This window comes from Engystomops pustulosus, chromosome 2, assembly GCF_040894005.1.
Source record: "Engystomops pustulosus chromosome 2, aEngPut4.maternal, whole genome shotgun sequence".
Classification (NCBI taxonomy): Eukaryota; Metazoa; Chordata; class Amphibia; order Anura; family Leptodactylidae; genus Engystomops; species Engystomops pustulosus.
The window spans coordinates 121,518,717-121,544,120 of NC_092412.1; the positions used below are offsets into that span (position 1 = coordinate 121,518,717).

The 25,404-nt window shown below is 38.4% G+C and overlaps 1 protein-coding gene across 5 annotated transcripts in view; it reads right to left on the reverse strand.

Moving 5' to 3' along the window:
• CALN1 (calneuron 1) overlaps nt 1–25,404 on the reverse strand; it is a 255,062-nt gene that overhangs the window by 164,283 nt on the left and 65,375 nt on the right. For 4 of the 5 annotated variants that reach the window (XM_072136198.1, XM_072136197.1, XM_072136196.1 and 1 more), the window contains exon 2: nt 2,145–2,272. In XM_072136198.1, coding sequence (XP_071992299.1) covers nt 2,145–2,265 — 121 coding nt within the window. In that variant the 5' untranslated portion in view covers nt 2,266–2,272. Of the gene's footprint in view, nt 1–2,144; nt 2,273–5,203; nt 5,299–25,404 lie in introns of those variants that run through there. The other variant, XM_072136199.1, reaches the window with a different exon arrangement.

The window sequence follows — 25,404 nt, forward strand, 5'->3', positions numbered from 1 at the left end:
TTCATAACTGTTAACTACTGTTTGCTCAAAGCAAAACAGCAGCAAGCAACGTGATCTGCTTCATTTATCTCATTCTCTCCCAGGTGGGTTACGATTGTTCTTCTTATATAGTTTATTTCTTCTGTAATATATGGATTTCCCCTATCTATCTTTTGCTCTTTTATCTCTCTTATCAATCTATCTACTATATCTATGTATGAAAATTACAGGCAGGACTTCTTAATGAAATGAAACAGGAGAAATGTATTCCTTGTGCAGGGAAATCTCAAAGGGATATTCCCACAAAGACAAGTTTCATATATGTACTCAGCACATCAAAATAAAATTCTCTAATTCACAGTTATTAACAAAAATGTAGCATTTTACAGATATAAGTCCAACCTGTCTCTATCAGTCCTGGTGTACACAATTTCAGTTGCCCCTGTAACTTCTGACTTAGGGTCGGGCGGTCTTGATTTTTGTGTGAGATCGTGCTGCTGAGATTACTGTCTGTAGCCACGCCCCCTTCGTCCTAGCACGAAGCTCACACTGGCACATACACTGATTCACTTCCTGGCAGGAGATTGTGAGAAAAGACAAGCTACAAACTACAAGGATATAAGTGGTCCAGGGGAAGGGGAATGCAGGCACATATCTGTGAGACTGAGAACAAAGCGGTAGTAGGGTTGACTTTGTAATAGGTATCTAATGGATCTCATGCATCTCTGATCTGTCTCATCTCTCTATATGTCAGTGTGTTAGTACAATGTCAGACACCAGATGAAAGTGCATATACACCTGTACCCTGATAATCTAACCACATTGTCACCCCACAGAACTAGATGGAGCATAATGTTCTGCTAGAGAAGCCCCGCCAACAGCCTGTGTTTATCCAAAACAACGAGTAAAGGATAAACCCAACACATTTTCATACCTACATTCTGGAGAAGCCTAGGAAACCCAAGGGGAACATTGGCAAACAATGGGGGAAGATGGTCTACCCGAGCTGCAGTTGTAATTATTGTTATTATGCATTGTAATATTTCATTGTTGCCCATGGCTATTGTGGATAAGCTTACAATAGTTCTGAATCTGATACTACCATCAACAATTGTGGCTTTAGGGCTGCCAGTGCACATAAAATCATGGTTCTGATTTTTAGTGTATCTCATGATAGCTAAATTTACTAGAAGATGAGACGTGTAAAACCCTTGACAATTGTAGATGGAAGCGCAGGTCGCTGAAATAGTAAACTCTTAGAAGAGGGTTCTAAGCGGAGAGCAACACAATAAATGGACTGGGGCAAGGATCACGAACTGATTACTTTTTGTTGCAGAATGGAGATAATATATATTCAGTGATCCTTTTTGTGTGCTTCAAATGCAGCAGGAGGGTTGAATTTCAAATTAACATTTATTTTATGGTTTTAAAAAACACCCTACAGAACACTTTTTGTTGCACCAAGGGGATTGCCTCTGGCACGCCAGGGAACCCCTTCTACATGTACCCCAATGTTAATTGTTCTGTCTTTGCAATGGTGGGTGTCATTTTCTTAGGACTTAAGGGGTAGAATAGTTTGCTCCCAGTTCAGGGAGTCCGATGAACCTGATCTGTCATGTGTCTCCTTCCCTTATGAAATTGTATTCTTTTTAATGCACTGTTTTCGCTGGTTATGGTTTATAGATGAACATTTGTATTGCAAGTCTTTATTGACTGGCTTGCTGGCATTTGCTCTACTTGCTTTGGAATAATAGACTCCATAGTAGATATCATGGCTCAACTTATACATTGTATTTGAAAAAAGAAGACCTTTCACCATATACCTTGTTCTTCCTTTACTATTATTCACTCCAATGATTCCAGAACAATTACGATTTTTTTCTAAAGCCATTTCCCCTCCCCTTACTACAAAGAAATCATTGTGGCTACTTTTTGTATCCAGTATGCTAATTTAGATCTCTCCTATCATGGTATCAATCCTGTGTTACAACAAACAACCAGGAAGAATCCCTCTGTCCAGGAATTGTTGGACCTACCCTATAAATTTTGCAAAGAGTTAGATTTCGAGTTGGTCAAAGGTCCACTTTAAAATCTACAATAGATTCAGCTATTGTAATGCACTTTGTGGATACACCTATGTACCAAGGATGCTTTCTAACACTTACCATCTAGTTCTTCCACTGAGATGTTAGCAAGCTGCTCACTGTCACTTCCTGTAGAAAGTGATCGATTCAAGTAGTTATTTCCTTTGTACAACAAGCCAGCAGTCACATGATGGAATGGCATCTTCTTCCTAAGAAAAATAGAATCATTATTATAATCTTTACCATAATGCAGCGCAGCAGCTATAGACTCACAGATGAATAAAGGCAGAGTTTTCTACAATGTGCTACTAAGATGTTCTTTTGTCTTGATCTATTGACCTATAGAATTCACTAGTATTCATAGTATTCTGCTGACGGTGCCAGAAGGGAAATGATGGTGAATTAAATTGTTTACTCTATGAGATATATAATTCCTTATAAATTACCTTATAAATTGAGTTCCTTGTGTGACATGTATCCATTAACCCCTTTCCTCCGAAGCCAGTTTTCACTTATATGACTAGGCCCTATTTTTAGAATCTGACATGTGTGACAATAATTGTTATAAAATTGAATTGCCTTTTCCATTTCCAGGTGATTTTGAGAGAGTTTTATTGTGAAACATTGTTCTTCATGTTAGCTGAACAATTTTAGCGATAAGTTTTGTGTTTTGTTCTGAAAAAAATGGAAATTTGGCAAAAATTCTGAAAAATTCTCTTTTTTCAAAGTTTGAAATGTTCTGCTTCCCCGGTAGATAGTCAGGCCACATAAATAGCTTGATAACTAACATTTCTGGGATGTCTGCTTTATGGCATGATGTTTTTTGTGTCCTCTTATTTTTTCTAGGATGTTATGAGGCTTTGAACTTTTGCTGCGATTTTTCTTATTTTGTTGAAAATACTTATGTCTTGAGGGACAACTCAGCTTTTAAAGGAAACCTACCACTTGAAATGGTAGGTGTAAGCTGCAAATACCGAGCACCAGCTCAGGGTGAGCTGGTGCCGGAGCTTACTTTCGTTATTGTCCTAAACCGCTGTATCGCAGTTTAAACAATTTAAAGCAGCTTCGGTGCACCGCGCACGCTTCCTATGTAGGCGCGCGCACAGTTGTGTGTTTGGTGCGCCGAATCGGAAATATTCAGGTAACATGTCGGGAAAATGTGTATGTGTAATTTGTATTGTCACATTGTATAGGCTATAATTTTTTTTTTCGTACTGCAGACATATGAGGGCTTATTAAATTGTGGGATGAGATAAAATATTTGTAATAAGATTATTTTTTTTTTTTTCTTTTTCATTAACTAGGGCCCAAATGCTCTCATTTACTGCTGTAATAAATTGTATTTACAGACAACAAATCAACCTTCCCCTTAGGAGCCATTCCTCCACAGGGGTAATCAGGTGGAGAGAGAGACTTCAAAGGACCAGGCAAATGCTGCTTTAGGAACAAAGAAGGCTTCATTAAAATGCAAACCTTCAAGAGGTACCCTGAACAGTGTGTGTGTGGTGGTGGGGATTTCCAGCCTAAAAACACACAAATGGACACAAAGGCAAAACTTTTATACTCAAGAACTTTCACATAACTCATGAATATAAGTCCACATTTACAAGGAGGTTTTGGTCCTTCTGTCTCCTGAATTTCAAGAATCTAGCTAGGTGGCACAGGAGGAAATCACGGAACACCCCCGATTTTAACCCTACGTTTGGTATGGGATGGGAGGTAGCCAGATACCCTGAAGATTGGAGCCAATGGCACGGTTGTGATATATTCTGATCAAAAGTTATGGGGGTTTCTCAAAATGAGCTACAATGCGATCCTCCCCTTTCAGTGACGGGGATGGCAGCGAAAAACCCACTGGATTTAAATGAGTGAATCCAGGGACCCCCTGGACCCCCTGTCGGTCCACATGGATAGACAAAGCAACTTCCACTGAACCCCAATGGTCCATGGAGCTATTCCATTAGTAAGGTTATCTGTTTTTATTCCCTTTATATTTTTTAGAACAGTTTGTATGTATTGTATGCATTTTGTTTTATAATCTTTTTATCTGTCAAGTTTATTTCTCATATGTGTGCACTTTTTCATATATTAAAGCTAATAAGTCTATGCTTGTAGACTTATGGAATCTAAGCTTCCAGAGATTTCTATTACCAGTTTTTTATATTTGGTGATCACATGTTCTGTGTGATGTTTCAGCGTGCATGGTCTGTGAAGATGAGGTGCCTATGGCTTTCTTAGTTTAAGTAAAATTGGGGCTGCTGGCAGTGTGTTGTGGGTATAGATAGCGCTTGGGAGTAGATTTAGCCATTTTGGATAATTGGATTTATGTAGTAAATTGTGAGGCTTGCTAGTGTAAGTGTACCCCGTGATTGAACTGGAAAGTGGGGGTTTATCACAGTGTTTTTTATAATTTATTTGATTTTTGTATGTGAATGTGGTATACACACAGCAATACATATGTATTGCAGTGTGTTATGTAACAAAGTGATCATAGTGATGCATGCTAGGTTAGTTACTGCCACGAAGCAGAGACCAGTGCACAGGGTATTTGGCACTGGTAACTAAATGTTCCATCCCAATCCAGAAGTCATATTTTTTAACTAATCATATGCATATGTCTATGCAAATATATGCTACCTTTAAGAATCAACTCAGAAAGGTCTCACATTTAATTAGAACAAATGAGATATGAGTGAATAATTTAGCATATCATATGCACAATCAGATGAAACCAGACCCACTTATTGCATTTAACATAAAACGTTATTAGATTTCAATTCACTTATTCACTCAAAAGTTGAACTTGGGGGCAAAGCAGCAGAATGACCTTCAGTATATGAGTATTATGATGCATCTACTGTAAAATTTAAGACAAAATTACATGGCAATGTGTCATTGTTATGAAACATGCTTATGTCAGGATGCACTGGTACAAGACTTCATTGGGCCCCGGTCATTGCCCATGTACCTTAACCCTCACCACTATCCCCAATCCACACATTATACTAGACAAAACACATTTACACGCACCATTTATACAAAATACTACATTTATAAATCCATCCTATATGGTCCCTATATGGTTCCTTTCCTTAACTGCAATGGTAAAAAATCAGTTTGTAAACTTAAATGCAACTTACCTGAGATGAGTACAATGTTATGCATGGAATTCTGCATATTAAATTTTACTTGCATTGCCCTCCCTACTTGTTCCCTCTCTCACTGCTAGGTCACGCTGCTGTATGAAACTAGTACTTAGCAACCCTCTAACAATATTCAACAACAGACATTTACAGCTCTGTTTACTTATTATTAAAGGTATTGTGGTTAGAGGTATCAAGGAGCACTTCATGTCATATGACTAGTTTGATGTCTTCTAAGGTCATTTACCCAGTAATATTTATGTACCAACATGTAGGAACCTGTGTGGAGTCTGATCAACCCCGAAGCAGGTCACTACACAATACGGGGAACACTGCAGCGGTAGATCCTGCCTCTTAAGGCAGGAGTTAATTGTTTAATGTGATGTCTTTCCATTAGCCAATCAGATTTGTTCTAATATTGTGTTGTAAGCTGGAATGCCATTGAAGGAGTAACCACCAACTGACCAGTGGGAGTGATAAAACCCCTGGTCAGGAAAGTTCTAGAGTTAGTCTAGGGAGAGCAGTCAGTCAGAGTAGTCAGACCAAGCAGAGCAAGAGAGCTCAGCTCACTGCCTGAGCAGCTCTGAGAAATTAGTGAGAGTAAAGAGATATCATCCTACCTTCAAGGGTGATATCTGAAGTAACCCAGGAAAAGCTGAAGCATTCTACTAGGACACAGCTACCTCCCAGCCTGCCCTTGCATCCAGGCTGGTGATCAATCCCTGTGGTTCAGTCTCCAAGTGCATCCCCAGCCTTCTACCATTGTCAAGATTCGCTTGGCACGTTATCCATTGTTCCTGTCGGTTCCAATAAAGAACTGTAAGTTACTTTTGTACAACGTCTGCCTCTGTCTGATCCCTGATACTACAGCTGTCACCATCACGGCACCCTATCCATTACACAGGGACTCATACTCCAGACCCCAAAGGGTTGCCCCAGGAAGAACGACTACAGCAGCCTCTCCCTCATCATTTCTTGCCAACACCACCTGCTGGAGACCTGCCAGGCTGTAGGACAGCCCTCCGGGCCCCATACCAAGCACCGTGACACTAGTGTGCCTAGGCCACAACCGCCAGCCACTCCAGTATTCCGGGCCCCGGCTGTTTCCAGGCCCCAAAGAAAAGGCTAGGCCCCGGTGGGGGATGTTGCATATGTATATGATCACATGAAATACCAGCATGCCTCCTTGGGCTTCTAGTTCTCCAAATGCCTCAATGAAAGCATACAAGAGAGGTTGCAAATGTTACACAGTAAAGGACCTTAGATGACTTTACCCTGGTAATATGGCATGAAGCGCTGAATAGTGAAGAGGCATATGGCACAAAAAGGAGTAGCAGGCACCAGAAGAGCAGGACAACCCCACAAAATTGATTATATTGGAAACAATAAGGGAAACAAACGTTATCTAAAAGAAGGGTGGCATTTAGTTACTTAATAGGGCTCTTTAGGAACCTGTCACTAGCTGTATTAGTTGCAGTAACCTTGCTTTATTAAAGGGGATGTCTGTGTTTAACTTTCATTGTACTATTGACCTTAGTTTGTATGAAAATGATAAAACAGACTCTTCTTACCTCCCTCAAGATTTAAAGAGCCAGCGGACAGGTTATTGGCGCTGGTCACTTCCGGGAAAGCATTTAATCCGGCGGCTCTCATCATTACCCGCCGGATCTTCAAGCCATTTCCTGAAAAGAAAGCCCTCCTGTGTATCCTGCGTTCCTGTGTATCCTGCATTCCTGTGCTGTCCCATGTGCCAGTCCGTTCTTGTGTTCCTGACCCGCGTGCCAGTCCGTTGCTGTGTTCCTGATCCTTGTGCCAGCTCCTTTGTTCCTGACGTGAGTCCTAGTGTGCCTTGCTGTGCTGTTCTCCCGCTGTCTCCTGCATTACTACCTTGGCTACCACCGGGGCTAGTCGCACCTGTAGAATGACCTGGTGGTACCCCGCTGCAGCAAGTACCATCTACCGTGGTGGTCAAGAGGGTCCACAGACTCACAGCCCTGACACACAGCAACCCCTCAGTGATCTACTATCGTTTTTGCTGGAACCTCCCATTAATATATTATATTATTATATTAATATGTAAAGTCACTGAGGAGCTAGATGTAGTACCCCAAAGATACAAAAAGGATTAGAAGGGGATCACAGGTATGATTGGGGAGAAATTATTAAAATTTAACTTTTATTGGTAACAATTAAGAACACTCCAATGTGTGAATCAGTGTGTTCAGACGTTTGAAATCTATGACACACTGTCACAAATAGTGATAAAAAGGACTTCACTTAATGGTGCAGGTTAGCTCAGTGGCCAAGGTGCAGGTATGTTGCAGCGTATAGAAATACTCCAGTTATATTGTGAGCTCAGGTTATAGCGGGTTAAATAACTATGGAGCTTACTATATCTCCCTGCTATGTATAGTCCTAATGTGCTACATTCAAATTATGTCCTATTTTCTCATCTCTCCACCTCTACGTGTTTCACCCCCCGATAGTAGTGCTCATCAGGAGAACCACAGAGGATGAGGCTAAATAGAATGATAGTTAACATTCATTTAGGACACAAAATAAAAAAGAGACGCGGCGTCCTTCAAGCCTATTGAAGTTTTCCCTTTCTGGACCAGAGCGGAAACAATATTGGAGGAGTTGAGTTTCCGAGTCGGAAGACCAGACACTCACACCGCATTCCAGTGGGAGCCGCAGGATCCACGGACAGTTCAATTTGAAAGGGGGGATAACGCGCAACTAAGGGTTTTTTTGCCTCTACTCGGGTATATGTGTTTGGAAATGGAGAGGTACTGTGTTTTTCCTCATGGCTGTTTTATTCTATAATACTTAATATACATGGGGGACGTTGATGCAGAGGGACATATTTAATAATTCTATCTCCAGACAAAAATAATTCTACCTCAGACAATGGTCCAGGATGGATCCAACACATTCGAAGATTTGAAGAAAATATAATATGGTGTGACCAGAGCTCTATATAGTCTTCAAGTCCCTTAGTTTTCATCCAGATTCATATGCATTATGTATACACCTTTCAATAAAATTGTGTGTTCTATTGGACTATTGATATCCCAGACGAAAATAAGGCACCATCCAGACACGGAACTGCTCAAATGTATTTCTAGTCCTTGAGATTCTCCTAGTAGCATATCGCACTATACAGAGTAAAAAAATTGCAGACATAGTGTAGTAAAAAGTTCAGTAATTTATTATCGAATCTACTCACATAAAATCAGATAAAATTGCGCAATGTAAAATCCACGAGGACACCAAGTCACTACCCGACCCTGGGTTTCACACCTTAGCTTCTTCCGGGGCATGCCGGACACTATTTCCACAAGTATGTTAAAAATGTTTTGTACATCAATATGCAAAAAGACAGACAGATCTATACGTTACGAACCATTACATGCGTCTCTTAGTCATGATCTCATAAATTACTTTTTTGGCATCAGCCCCACTTATTATTTATTTATGGTACTTATTGAACTTCTTAATTATTTTTTGTAATAATAACATTCCAATATCTAACATCATCCAGTATACAAGGAATAAATGTTGAATTTCAAGTGCCGCTCCGTCCAGAAGAAGGACTGGCTAGTCTGCCTTCCAAAAGAACAGTTCTGAGATAAAGGTGTCAAAGACAATAAAGCAATAGATCACCTCCAGAAGGAAGAGAAATGTCACCCACTGTAAGGGTTAAAAAAAACTTCCAGTCTTATTTGATGCATAGTATCCGTACACAGGAGAAAAGGGAGATGAGAAGCCTATATGGGATTTTATCATTCATTTAGATGACACTAGTGAAAGTATGTTTATTCTTCTGGAGGAAAGCTAATTTGCATTCTACATTTACAAGAAAGAAATGGAACATGATACACATAAACAGATAAATACCCAGGTAGATAAATAGATACGGCCATGTTTTGCTGATATCTGATTCTACACATTACCCTGCAGATATGTAAATAATGTTATGCTCATTGGAATGCATAGTGATAACATAGATATGTGAGATCAGAAAATAATACAAAAAAACTAAGATTTTAAATTCTTTTTCTAGATGTAATTATTTTAATGATTTGCCTGAACAGGTGTTTAATTGGATCTGCCAAGCAATCAGTGGTGACTTTAGGGTTTATACATTCCTGTTAGTCATGATAGTAGAACATACAGTAACTGATTGCTTAATTTGCACTAATAAACACCTGCCTAAATTTTTCTACCATAGGGAAATATTAAGAACAATACTAGTTTTGAAGAAAGAATCTGTGATTACAACTCCTCTGAATGCCGTTTGATGGCTGAATGGAGCAGAACATTTCTATACTGTGGGTACAACACATTTATTTTAATATGGGATGAGTGGAACCAACAGGTGCAAAGATGAAGCAAACTGAATAAATATGTGTGTGCTTTCCAAACTTTAAGCGTGTTCCGGAAACATGTCATTGCAGTGTTTCCTCCAGTTTTCTTAGCAAATACAAAAAACTGATCAGACAAAATTGAGAATTGGATGCCCTTATTATTACCGTATATTCCTTCTTTTGACTCCATAAGATAATACAACAAGGAGGGGCTTTGCCAAAAAACATTTTGCATTATTTATATGTAAAACACCTGGTGATCATTCCAGAACACATTCAAGAACCTCTTTGCTGCATTTTCCAATGCTGTCAAAATGCATCCAAAAACAAAGCATGTGAATATGGCCTCACAGATCGGGTCATTCCAGAGCGCATTCAAGAATCTCCCTGAGTTCATCATTTTTTGTGCCATTTTTTTGGTTGCATTATTTTGCACTAATTGTACTAATTTATGACACTATAAATAATAAAGGGAAGTGAGAAAAAATTTAAAAAATTAGGTGAAATTAGAAAATTGTCTCTTGGTCTATTGATTTCATTCTGGGCAATGCTTGATGTTTTTATCACTGTTTATACAAATTTTGGACATTTCTAGAATTTTCTATTGTATAAAAAAACTTTCTTTATGTGCACCAGATGTTAGCACTGTGGTCCTGTTATTACTTTACAATACTTAAAAGGACAATATTTCCCACATCAGAATTCAGGACTACAAGGTCTCATAAAATGTTATTGTAATTCTCCCACATGCTAGCTAAACTTTCGCCATTGATAATACAAGTACGGAGTGGTCACAAGTAGGTTACATTCACCCATCTGTTTTTTTTCACATGACAGTGATTATCACTGAAGCTTTACTTAAGTATTCACTTGGGCTTATTCACACATCAGTTCTTTTTCTCTTCCTGTCTTTAGAGATTTCCACTGATGCTTTACTGAACCATTCTTTTATATGTGGAAAACAACAGTGGTCAATGGAAACATTTTACAGTCTGTGTTGGTGTTTTAGGGTTCCCTGTCTGGTTTGAGTCCAGTGTCCCCAATTACATTTTAACCAGCCCCCCCAAAAATAATAAAATTACTTTTTGCTGTTTTGATAACATGGAGGAGATTGGTATTTAACTGCAGGGCCAAGTCTACATGGTGAAGAACCTTGCAGAGCAGGTTTAAGCACAAGAACAGCACACCATTCTTCCTTCAGGTCAGTCTGTGTCAGAGCTCCAAGTCAACTTGCTTAACCCTTACGGGACTCAGCCTCTTTTGGCCTTTAGGGCGCGGTTCCATTTTTCATATGTTCATATATGCCCAGTGTCACTATAACATTGTTTTCTATAAGATTGTTTTCTCGTGACATATTTTACTTCAAATTAGTTCTAAAATTTGGATGATATCTTTTGTGTTTAGTTATGAAAAAAAACTAAATTTGGAAAAATTCCCAAATGTTTGCTTTATGTTGGCATGGTTTTTTAAGATTCCACATACTTTACTAGAATGTTATGAGGCTCAGAATTTAGGTGTCATTTTTCAAATTTTTGGGAAAATCACCAAAACTAATATTTAGATGGACCTGCTCAACTTTTAATTGACTGTGAGAGGCCTAAATAATAGCTAGAATTGTTAATGACCCCGATATGGAAACTACACACCTCAACGTATGAAAAACCACTTTTAAGAATTTTGTTAACCCTTTAGGTGTTTTATAGGGGTTAAAAAATGGAGGTGTGGTCTACATTTGTAATATTTTTTCACAATACATTCATTTTGGGTGGAAAATTTAACATTTGTAATGGATTAAATGAAAAAGGGCTCCACAAAGTGTGATACCCAATTTCTCCCGAGTACACTGATACCCCCCTATGTGGTGATAACCTGCTGTACGGGCGCACAGCCGGGCAGAGAAAGGAAGGAGGCGCCATACAGATCAGATTTGCTATGTCACATTGTACAGGCTTTAGTTTTTTTTGTTTTTTTATTGTGGACCTATAGGGGCTTATTTTTTTGCCACATGAGATGCACATTTCTGGTACATAATTTTGAGGGATCTATAGCTAATTGGTGAGGTTTTATTAACTCTTTGTTGGTGGAGGAAATGAAAATCATCAATTTTTAGGAACTTTTTTTGTGGGTTTTTTTTTACCGTTTACCACACCGTAAAAATAGTATATTATTTTTATTCTATGGGTCTCCACAATTCTGAAAAGACCTCATTTATATAGTTTTTTTTCAAAAAAATTTCCCATTTTACTGAATAAAAAGTAATTTGGCAAAAATGTACATTTTAGCATCACCGACTTTCATATGCATAACTTTTTCTGCTTACAAATATGGTTAGGGGCTTATTTTTTGTGAGAAAGATTGCTCTTTTTAGTGGTCTTATTTTAGAGTGTGTAACTTTTTTAAATCACTTTTTAGAGCATTTTTTTTAAAGGGTATTAGTTGAAAATTATCTTTTTTTCAGAGCGTTTTTTAGGTTGATTCTAAAATGATTCTGTATTATTATGCAGATTGTCATGGACCTATCAATACCAAATATGTGGGGATTTTGTGTATTTTATTCAATTTTACTGAATAAAAACTAATTTGGAGACAATTTTGTTCATTTTAGCATCACCATCTTTTCATATGCATAACTTTTTTATTTTTCAGCTGAGAAATCTGATTAGGGGCTTATTTTTTGCGAGAAGAGTTTTTCTTTTTAGTGGGCTTATTTTAGATTGCATAATATTTTTGAATCACTTTTTAGAGCATTTTTTTAAAAGGTATTAAAAATTATCTTTTTCCAAACATTTTTTGCGTTTTTTTTCCCCCCGCGTTTACCGTGCAGGTCCAGTAATGATTCTGTTTTATTATACAGATTGTTACAGACTCGGCAATACCAAATATGTGGAGGTTATATGTGTGTTTGTGTTTTTATGGGAAAGTGACATTTTAAGAGCTTATATTTTTATCTATTTATTTTTTATTTATTCTAATGTGTTAACTTTAGTGTTTTTAACTTTTTTTTACTTATACATACTTGAACCTGAACCAGCAATGCTCTGATCGATGGTTCAAGTTCAATACACTGCTCTACAATACTTTTTATTTGTAGAGCAGTGTAAACTGTCTGCGCATGCAGTTTACAGTCAGACCCGGAAGGGATCTGACTGCCAGGGACATCGGGCAGCCCCGGAGCACTCGGCAGACTTCGGGGCTCCCCAGAAATGGATCGGATCCCCCCGGTAAGAAGCACGGGAACACCCTTACAAGCCACGTTCATGCTTGACCAGGGCGTGTAAGGGGTTAACACCTGCGATCGGAGTCGTTTCCGATCGCGGGTGTTACAGTGCATTGTCAGCTGTGGTCCAGAAGCTGGATGTTATACTACGTCCCAGTGCGCTTAGCATCTAGCCGCAAGGATGTAGTATAACGTCCTGGTGCACATAGGGGTTAATTAGAGAGTGCTGTAAGTTATGTTTCCACCTCAGCCATCTGTTCTCAACTAATCACGCCCAGAAAGTAGTAATAATTATTTCTCTCTTATGGTGTAGTTCTCCGGAATGGGCATTTTCCTTATCATGAGATGCCCTGGAGATGTCCTCTGTGGATTCATGTTATTGGCCTTAGGATTTTTATATAAGGAACCTGACAAAACTGGTTATGATGAAAGTCAGTTAACAGCTTTACAGCAAGATGAACATTTTGTGGAAGATTACTGCAGTGCATTTAGGATATGATGCTTCCTTCAGGTTAGAATGACCATGCTCTTAGGTACCAGTTCAGACTGGGATTATGTTATGCGCATAAAGATCTATTAGTGGGTTACCCTGAACCTAAGACCTTGGAAGAAGCTATGTCATTGACAGTCATGTTAGATAGACCGACATGTTAGATAGACCGACGTTTTAGGGAACACAAACATTAACACATGTCTGCTTTACCTGTTCTTACTCCTCATTCTGCTCCTCTGTCTTCTTCTACTGTCTCCTTTGCTTCATCTAAGAAGACGCAAAGAAATGTGAAGAACCCATGCAAATTGGGGCCATGCCATCCCACTTTGATTCTACTGGGGAAAACTCAATCATCTGATAACGTTTCTGGCCAAGCCTATTTTTTCAGGAGCTGCAGCCTCTGTCTTTCTCACCCTTCCCCTTTACGGCATGGCACACCCCCTATCTCTGCCTGATGTAATCTTACTGCAACACCGGAAGTTTCAGCACATGGTGGGATGGGAAGTGCTCCTGGCACACTGTAACAGCATGGAGGGTCTCTTGAAAGTGACCTAGTAGTCCTTCAAGCTTATTAGCATAATTCTAAAAGTGGATTTTAGAAGAAAGGAGGCCATGGATAACAAATATAAGAAGATTACCACGTTCCCAGTGTCTGGATCTATGAGTAAGTGTTTCTGGTTTATCATGCTGGATTTTGATGGTTGATTTCCTTTAAGCAAATATCCTCTAGGGCATCCTTATATTTCTTTTTAATATTTTTGTTTGTTTATGATTACTATTATGATAACCACTAGTATTAATATTTGTTATTTTACCAATTTTTGGGCTGTATATTTTATATATTTCCTTGTAAAACCATCATTTATAGAATCTCTTTTAAGCTCCCTACTATGTCTATGATTATTATTTTATCACAATTTAGTGCCACTACAGTATTAAAACGTATTACCTAAAATAAATAAATTTATCAAATTGCAAATTGCCTTGTATGTACCACCTGCATTATGGCCAGGAAGTACAATTAAATCTCTGTTTAGCTACTGTATTCAATGCTATTTAAATATTTTTAAGCACATCTTACACTTGTTCAAAAGATCTACTTTGACAACATGTATTAGATGGGAGATAGCATTACATAAAGACATTAGAGGATTTAGAGAGAGGAAATTGAAATCCTGTACATATGGTATGTGTATATGTCATGGTGCGTGTGAATGTCTGTATATGGCATTGTTTACTTGTTTTTTATATACAAATATTATCCTTAAATCCCCTGTAAAAAAAAATAAGATGTATATGCCGCAAGATTTGTAAATGAAGGCAGACGTAGTGGTATTTTCAATCATGTTCATCATTGGAGATAAAATAAAAACATAATCAAACATTAAAAACAAAAACAATGGCCTCCAATACATGAGTAGTATAAATAACAGATAATTATTAAATCAAAAAAATCCTAAACTGAATATTCACATCCTGATTTAAGCTAAATATTCAGATCCTTATTTAAAAAAGAAACCTTTTGGTGTATAGAATTCCAAATGTGCTGTTCATTAGAATTACATTATGCTTCCTGTATCACTTGGCTGCAGATTCCTGCACAGGCAAAGTTACAACAATTTCCAACTGGCCGGGCATCTGCTGCATGGATTTATATTAATTTGAAATGTCAAATGTACTGTGCATTAACTGACTTACTTCTTAGTTATCCAGTGCCAGCTAAGCGTGGCACATACCCAGAGTATTCTTTTATTGGTGAGTTCAAGTGTCAATCAACAGATGACATTTGCAATACTTCTTTATATATATCTGCCCATAAAATAAATGAATGAATATTAAGACACATAGAAGCACATACAGGCAGTCCCCGGGTTACAAACAAGATATGGTCTGTAGGTTTGTTCTTAAGTTGAGTTTGTATGTAGGTCAGAACTGTATATTTTATCATTGTAATCCCAGCCAGAACTTTTTTGGTCTCTGTGACAATTGGATTTTAAAAATATTGGGTTGTCATAAGAACCAATATTAACAATAAATCTTCATTACAGACTCCTCTAATAACTGTTACAGCTGATTATTGTAGCCTAGGACTAAAGTACAATAAATTACCAATATCCAGAGGTCCGTTTGTAACTAAGGGTCGTATGTAAGTCGAGTGTTCTTAAGTAGGGGACCACCTGTATATATATATATATATATATATATATATATATATATATATATATATATAGCTGTACAGCTCCTAGGGTCTACAGCAGAGTTTGGAGGTTTCAGAACTGATTTTCAGTTCCCAGAATGGGATGAAATTGCAGTCTCCTCACCCCATATAAATACTCCTGTTGTGCAGCCAAAGCTCAATATGGGACATATATCTTAATTTCTGCTTGTGTTTTTCTTTCTTTTTTGTGACTTTTTGCTTTATCTCTATTTTCCAGATGTTCCTTGCGACTTTTGCGACTTGCTGGAGTGCTTAAAAATGCCGGCCACTGCCTCAAATCCAAAATTGATAAGTAATGTCCACACTTGTACATAAACCCCTCACATGGCAACAAAAGGTGGGACATGTATCTCGTTTTATTTTCATTGGTGTATAATTGAGATTTTTTTTTTTTGCACCTTATGTATAAACAATCATGTCTTTTTGATACATGTTTAGTTTTTCCTTTCCTGGAAAGTCCAAATTTTGCTTTTGTTTTAGACTTTTTCCTGCAAAGGTCTCAAATCCATTTAGACACAAGCCAATTGAGTGGGTTATGTACAGGAGTAACTACTCCATGGGATTTTCTGTTTCTGTTCTGATTCGGTTTCTGTGCAGAATTCTGTTCTGCATTTTTAAGCATTCTAGTCACACCCCAGGGAGATGATGGCATAAGAGGGTGAGGTCACACATGGCATTTTTACAAGCATAACAGAAACAATTTCTGCATTTTACCGTGCGCTTGGTTGGTTGGAAAGCATTTCTCTTCATTATTGAAAGTGAAAGCACCTGTGTTAACATTTTCATAGCTGCTTACACTTCCAGCAATGAAGAAAAAACACTTTTTAACCAACCAAAGGTATGATAACACGTAAGACACATACATTTCTTTCTGCAATGCTTTTAAAAATGCATCTTAAATGCCACTTGTGACCGCACCCTTAGAAGGAACCAATAAGTTTCATTAAAATGTATAAATGAAAAAAAAAACTGCCCAAACTTTCAATGCCCACAACGTTTATGTGCAAAATTTTAAACATTTAAAGCATGTGAAATAATTCCAATTTACATGTAAAAGCCGGGCACATGGAAGAAAAAACCTGGTGCAGATTTGCGCCTGAAAGTCACCAAAAGAAAGCAAAAAAAGTGATAAATAAGTTAAAACAGACGCTCGGAACATCTTGAAAATAAAGATACATACAGCTCACTGCACAAAGAGCATATAAAGGTGTACTTCAGAATGGACAGCAAAATTCTCAGTGAAAAGTCGCAAAATAAGAAAAGTCTCTAAAATTTAAGAAATAAACAAGCAGAAATAAAGATACATGTCCCCCAAAGTCTCAAAAAAAAATCCAAAAGTTGCACCTGCCAGGACAATAAAAAATAAATATATATCACAAGTAAACAGACTTGATCATGCATAAGGCGAAATAAAGACTGACTAAAAGTCTCAATTGTACACTAAAGAAAAAAAACTAAAATACATGGCCCCCTATGTTCCTAACAAAAAAGGTAAAGGGGTTGTCCATTCTCAACAAGTTATGCCCTATCCAAAGGATAGTTGAACGCTTACTGGTCGTTGCACGCTGCATCTCCATTCATTGTCTGCGGCACTGACGGAGATAGCCGAGAGATTGCGGCTTTGTCTGTCTAAGCAATAGATATAATTAGAACAGTAGTGCACATGCTCTGTTCATTTGGGGTACAGCAAACCTCTGTTGGGCCATGGGAGGCTATCGATGGAAAAAAACCTTGAAATCTTATTTTAGCAGCTGGACCACCACATTAAACAATAGGGGTCATTTATCATGGTTTTATCTATATTTGGTGTTGTTTTAGCGCAGTTGTGGTACAAATGCTGTTTTGCAACTTTCTATTGTGCCAAATGAACATAGGACAGTGCAAAGTCAGTTACAGACCCCACCTGCACAAAATTAATTATTTACATAGACCAGTTTTCGCAATACGACTGGATTTTTTATTTTTCGTTTTGGCGCTAAAATCCGTTTAGGCAGAAGTTTCGGCACAACTTTCTGCCAGTCCCCACCCTGGTATATGTTGTGGCTTTTGATGCAACAGATGCAACCAACCCATGGAGCACTTTCATGAATCTGGCTACAGCAAGACTCCAAAGACAGACATAGAACTGTCACAGCCAGTCTAATGATAAATTACCCCCAATAAGTTTAACAAATCCAAAAATACAAATGTATAATTTAAACAATTATTTGCATGGTATCTCGACTTCAATTGTACTACAGGATGGGACAGTTGTATCACTTGTTGTTTTATATTGTTCCAGTGTTTTTTGCGACAGTTTTGTACCAAAGCACCAAACTAGTGGTGCATTAAAAATAACCATTTTTTTGCTCATTTATCCGATCAAATCCAGATGTTTTGCTGAACCTTCTAATGATTCATCATTAGCAAATTTTTCATTTAGCCACAATTAAGGCGCATAAACACTCCAGCCAGAAGGTGAGAAGCAAATACTGTGCTCTTTTGCAGCACAGTGTATCCCCTGTATAGTATAGCAGCAGATCTCAGCCAGACACTACATGTAACCTCTGTTTATAGTTCATGAGCTTCTATATACAAATCATCTGAAAAGGCAGCAGCTCAGAGCAGGATAGAAAAGGGGAGCTTGTAAATGGTACAGAGAAGTGTCCCTATGTAGCAGGATGACCACACTAGTGTCTGAGGAAGATCACTGGGTGCTGGTTGTCACACACCTCGGCTCTGTTATGCGTCATTCTCATGCTGGGGTGCGGGAGATAAGCAGAATGGAGCTTGTAGGAGGCTGACATGTAAGTGCCCGAATCAAGCATTACGCCTATATTGCACCTAAAGTAAAGTGCAGTCCCAAAATGACTTACAAGTGATTAATAAGAGGCATGAAGTCAACTCATAACAGATGGTTGTAGCTTGTGATAACTAGAGCGCCACAACTGTGATGCATTCTGCTGACAAATAAAGTATGATAAATCAACAGCTGCAGAAAATTGTCCTTTCTTTTTTCAATGACTGTGATGAGTTATGGGTTTTGATGCACCCTCTTCCACAAGAAAATGTTGTGAGGAAATCCCCTGTGACTTATAAGTTGACCTAATTAGCAACTATTCCCTAGGCCAAATGTTTCCTCTACCCCCCTCTGTGTGTGGTCTGCCCCATGAATAGAAAAGTTTAATTGATTTAGACGCTGCATCGCCAAGTTGTATTTTTATGTATTTTCATGGCAACTTAGATTGTCATAATTGTCATAATTCATAAATTTAAACCTCTGGTCAATGAATCTTTGATTGCCATTTTCTGATATTCCTATGGTTAGAAGTGCCATGGATTTCAGATTTAGGAAGCCAATAAAATAGATATTAGATAATTGGCTAAAGATTTCATAGTGTTGTTTGGTGTTGCTAGATGAAATTCATGCTGGGAAATGTGCTGGACATATTTTCTTCTTAGGAGACCCCTGGGAGAAGATATGATATTATTAGGGAATATGCCCCCACCATCCAAGGTGTTGATACAGGTGTAGCCAAGCTCCTCTCACATGCCTCAGGGTCAGTATTAAGGAGTTTTGTATAATCTACCCTGGATTTCATCTGTTTTCCTCCTGGGATCTCTTTAACAATTAGTCTCTAATTAGTAAGAGAGTCTGTTTTTCTTTGTTTTAAAACAAATAGGGAGCAATAGTGCAGCTAGGTTATTAGTGTACCGTATTTTCCGGGCCATTAGGCGCACCGGAATATAAGGCGCATCAGTCCGATGCGGCTTATATATGGAATAATTCCATATATAAGGCGCATCGGACTATAAGGCGCAGGGTCCGGGGGCGTGGCGGAGGTCCGGGGGCGGAGCGGATACCCGACGAGAAGAGACGCGACGCGACCCGGAGATGAGACCCGACGACGCGGGAAAAGTGAGCGGGGAAGGTGAGGGGGAGGTGGAGGAGGAGGAGGGCAGCGGACCATACTTACATAGGTCCCCGCTACCGGAGACAGCAGATCTCCAGCGGGAACTGCAGACCGACACGGCAGAAGTTGTTCATGCCGCGTGGTCTGCAGTTCCCGCTGGAGATCTGCTGTCTCCGGTATCGGGGACCTATGTAAGTAGGGTCCGCTGCCCTCCTATAGGGCGCACCGGACTATAAGGCGCACTTTGGATTTCCAAGGAAATCCAAGGCTTTTATGTGCGCCTTATAGTCCGGAAAATACGGTAGTCCAGGAAGGTTGCTGTAAATTAGTGGTATGCACCATAATATGAAAATACACTAAAAGCGAAACTTCAGAATATAAATAACAAAAAACGTAGTAAACCTGCGCCAAAACACTAAAAAGGCCAAAATACAAATATCCAGATCAGAACTACTTAAGGATAAAGAAGAAATAGCTGTTTATTCAAAAAAAGAATTGAACAATATCATAAAAATTTCAATTATAACCCAATACACAGAAGAAACTCTGAAACATATTGTACACCATCAGTGGAATATCTTACCCCAAGATAAAATTATAAATCTCTCAAAAAATCACAAAGTTATTTTTAGAAAGGTAAAAATGTGGGGAATTTAGTAGGCGCCAACTGTACAGAGTAATCAGGTACGGAATAGTAATCAAAACTTTTTACAACAACCAGCAAAAATGGCAACAAAAACTGTTGGACCATCTTCCCACATAGGCAAATATAAAATTAAAAATCACTTGAACTGCCAAATCAAGGGAGTTATGCATAGCATTGTATGTCCCTGTCAAAAGATATATACAGGACGCACAAATAGAATATTAAAAAGTAGCATAAGTGAATATATGAGAAATATTAAAAAAACAATTTGAGGGCCACCCTATATGAAGCACACTGCAACCATTAAAGTATAATTCCTTGATGAAGATGACAGCATCCATCATCGAAACGCGTTGGAAGATTGTCCTTTGAGAATTACTGTAGTTTGCTGATATCACTGCATTGAACTCATATTGGATTGCATACGGAGGGAGAGTAGCTCGCCAGGCTTACACTCCACGTTGAAAACTGTATTTGGGCTTTTCCCAGCATTGTCACTGGATCTATAAAGTTGGATCATCATCTCCGGATCAGTGGAGGAATATAGAGTAAATTGAAGAGTGCAAACAGATCAATGGCACAGTACAGGGTCCACACATAACATCCAAACAGCACAAGGATCAACAAGCCCTCAGCAGTGTGTTAAAAGAACTGGGGTGTTCCTAGCCATGTAGCAACACTTCATGCACATGCAAGAGAACAAGAAGAATAGAGGCGGCACTCACCGGTAAAATCTTGTCAATCTTTATTCGGCATACATGGCAGGTACATGAGAGGACACCAAGCACGCAACAGGAGAAAGCCTACCATGCTTTGTCAAAGTGTGTGACGTTACCTGGTGGGTGGTACATTAATTCCAAGACAACACAGGTCTTGCAACCCAGTAACCTATCATCAAAAGGGCTGATTGGTTGTAACACGCCACATGAATAATTAAAACCAGTAACATTTAAAGAAACAGTAGCAAAAAATAGGAAGTAATAAAAACGTAACAGTTCACTACACATTGTATCCTTGGCAAACATGGGCTCAATTATAGAAAGTGTATTTCTGTAGCCTGATTCTATATGTTTGCAAAGAATATAACTCTACTTGTTGTTGGTACACATACACTATTGGCAACTTCTTGTTAGAGTTAGCCCAATGACATTACTAATCTAAATATGGCACACACACACACACACGGACACTAAATAGTGGTATTGAGCATAAAGTTTGTATTGTGGCCACATTTGAAAATGTATTATGAGAGTCTTATAAGTTGGCGCAGTGTACTGTTTTATGTTTTTCCTTTATTTTATCCCTTTTATTTTTATTGTTTTGCTTTTAGGTATGTCTGTTCATTTCATAATTTTTGTAACCTATAAGCATTGTGCTTTTGCATATTAAATTGTCTTTTAATAAGTTATTCCTTGTGGTTCTATATGTCCCTATACCTTACCTAAGCAGTGTTACACTGTGATTGTCTGTATGCTAGCAGTTAGAAATAAGAAGTGTGTGAGCAGGTAGCTAGAGGGATGTGTATCTTGGTGTATGGTGGTATAGGCACCTTATAAGCCATAATTATGGGTGGTGGCAGCTAGGAAGTGTATGGAATAAGTGTGTGACTGTATCAGTGAGCACAGTGATGTGCAGTAGCATTCCAAAGGCACATATGCGGCAGGGGTGTACATAGTGTGTTTGTGCACCCACTGGGCTGTGCGAGTGACATGTATAACATCAGGGATTCTGATGAGCATGGTTTCCCTGACGAAATTAGGTACTAGGGAAGTAGAATTTACCCTAGAGACGTCATCTTGCATGGGTGGGCGGGGTTTTATGTACTAAATTGTGACCCTCTCTAGAGTAAGTACACTATGTGATGTAACATGAGAGTGGGGGTTCAACACAATGACTTTTATTGAAGAAAGAAATACATCTATAAATGAGAAGTGGAAGGACATACAGATAAAAGTTACATGAAATTGCCAATAAAAATCAAACCATAATATAACATATATGTATGTTATACATCATATATAGGTAAAACTGTAATATTAAAGTACAAATCACAGAAAGATTATTAAAACAGAATAAAATGGGGCAATTTTGTAAGTTGTTCATCAGATAAAAATAATGACAAGTCCAAAAGGAGAAATGAATTGACAAAGACCTGTCACCATCTGTACGTTGTCACTTATTATGTGAGCACTGAAATCACTGCTGTTCCCAGAAAGAAATCATTTATATTCCAAAAGGATATAAAGGGCCAACATCTCTGCCAGATACCCTTGCCAACTTCAATTCATGAATATACAGCAGAACTGTAATTGGAGGTAAAGGTTTTTATTGGGCATACTAGTCACAACCAGCACTATTTGACACAGTTCCCTTTGGCATCCCAATTTTGACAGTAAAAATATTTTTCTAAAATGATCAGGCAGTCACTTAAACATAAATTACATTGCAATTACATAGCAGTAGCCAAAAACAAAGGGTAGGTCTGCCTAGGTGCTTAAATCTAAGTACCGTATATACTCAAGTATAAGCCGTCTAGAATATAAGCCCATGCATCTAAGTTTAACACAAAAATTGGGAAAACCTATTGACTCTAGTATAAGCCAAGGGTGGGAAATACATTTGTCACAGCCTCTCCAGTATATAGCCAGCAAGCACATGCCCCCTGTATGTAGCCGGCAGCCCTAGTGTATAGCCAGTGCCTGCCCCCTAGTATATAGCCAGTAGCTCCCTGCCCCAGTATATAGCCAGAAGCCCATGTCCCCCAGTATATAGCCATCCCTCTGCCCCCTTTACCAGCTGAACTCTATAAAAAAAGTATGCACCTTACTTATTCCCCTGTAGCAGTCTTCCTTCACTTCTCTTCTACATTAATACATGATTCTATTGTCGATAGACAGAATGTGATGACATCATGGCGCTCGCAGTGCATTAGCGTGGAAATTAAGAAATGAAGAGAAGACTGCTGCAGGAGAACAGGGAAGGTGAGTTTTTTTTGTTTGTTTTGTCTTTACAGTGTATAGTCAGTGCCTGTCCCCTAGCATATAGCCAGTAGACCCCTGCCCCAGTATATAGCCAGCAGCCCATGTCCCCCAGTATATAGTCAGCCCCCTGCCCCCTAGTATATAGACAACTACATGCCACCTAGTATATAGCCAGCATCGCCTGCATCATGCTCTCCTCTCATGTCCCTGTTTCTTTAGCTACTCCCACCCTTTACCAGCCGAACTCTATAAAAATAAAATAAATACTCACCTTACTTATTACCCTGTAGCAGTCTTTCTTCACTTCACTTCTGCATTAATGCATGATTCTACTGTGGATAGACAGGATGTGATGGCATCATGACGCTCGCTGTCAATAGAGCAGTGCATTAGTGTGGAAATTGAGAAAAGAAGAGAAGACTGCTGCAGGGGAACATGAAAGGTGAGTATTTTTTTTTGTTTTGTTTATCTTTGCAGAGGTTGGCCACGGACCAGAACCAGGTGTTCCACTGCCCGGTCTTGGGCCATGGACCGGTGGTTGGGGTACACATCTAGTTTATAAACAACAGTATGATTATTTATTACTGTACTGAAGTGTGATCAATAGGTGTGGTCGAAGTGATGTTTTAGATGGAGGAAAGATTATGGGGAACATTTATCCTAAGTCGGCATTTAGTATGCTGTCATATCATGGAAGCCCTGACAATGCCCTGAGTCGGAAACATTCCGACTGCCTAGCGGAGAATTGGCTCTTACCTGCGACTGTTTAGGTCTCCACTTAGCGTGGAGGTGGCATAAAGGGGGAAATAGGGAATTGCCATTATATTCGGGGTTATATGCCAGAAAACTGGTGTACGAGCCTTGATAATTCTCCCCATGTTCTGTTTTGTCCATGGTATGTTTTAGTAGATCACTGTGCTAGTTACTGCCATTGCAACCCAGCACTCATAAGGAGTACAACTATGCACACCAAGTGCATTTTCTTTTGGGGGATAAGCAGTATCTGCCATTTGATGTGCATTTTATATGAAACTAGAACCAATCTAATATAGAAGTCACTTGAATAAAGTCATACATCAATAACTGGTAGGGTCTTGTTATCTCTGGATCATTTCCAGACCATTTCAGTCTTTTCTCATAAAGTCTCCTTTCAGTCAGTTCCATGGATAATCTTACTAATGAACAATAGAAGAAGGCAGCAGCAACAATACATACTACAAACAAGGCAGAATATTATTAAAATAGCTTCAGGTGTTCTGGCTTTATTTTGCCTATGCAACACAGGTTTGTCAAATAATACAATAAATTGTGCCAATTATATAGCTTTAATGCTACGGGTATATTCACTGTACTAGTACACTGTACATCAACAGCAAATAGAGATCGAAATGGCCTTACACGCATTTGGACTGTGATTCCAAATTCTTTGATTTACCTCTTTGTGATGCATCCATAAAGTAAAAACATTCATAGTTATAAAGTATTCTTGGTAGAAATGTGATCACACACAATTTGGTTTGCCAGAGAAGACGTTGGTTGTCATTGCAGCCTCACCTTTGAGGTCCAAAACTGAAGAAATATTATTACCCAATCGCTTCTTAAGTGTATTTTCAGGGGGGTCTATTGTTGTTATAGTAATTTGACAAAATTATTCTTTTATTTTGAGATATATATCTATCAATATGGCAAAATGATTCTAAAGACTGGTTATTTTTTTCTTTAATTCCACAATTCCCCCATAGCTCCCATATTGTACATTCTCCAAAGTAATAGCAAGTAAGAGTGCCAAAGGACAGATATTTGCTACTATAGACTGTAGTGCATATAGTACCTGGGGCAGTCTGAACAGCATACAAAGATAGTTTTTTAATTTTCATGGCAAATATTGTGTTATAGTATGAAAAAGTGGTTATTATTTTTACCCTGATAAATATATTTGTTTACAATATATGTGCCACCTAGAAGAGAAAGTAATATAAGTCTGAGTACTTATTGCAAGAAGATATGGAACCGAATGTAAAGCTTTTATTATGGACTGTCTAAAAGCAGCAAAGCCATAAGAATTTATGTGCCCTGATATAAAATGTATGACACACAGAGGTGCACTATTGCCCTACATCATACTATGGATGTTGAATTACGGATCCATACAGGCTGACTGACAAGCTGTAAATGATAAAGCCACAATGTTTTCTTTGTATTTTGCAGAGTAACCTGCAATAGTATTTACTAAGATTTGTCCTATTTCTTTCTGAATACGTGAATGTATGTGGATGACCTTGTTAAAAATTGTCAGAAAGTTTCAGGTGTATCTTTATTTTTATTAAATAAAATGATCATTGTTAGATACATTTCTAGGTTCTGAGTCAAATATAATTTTCTG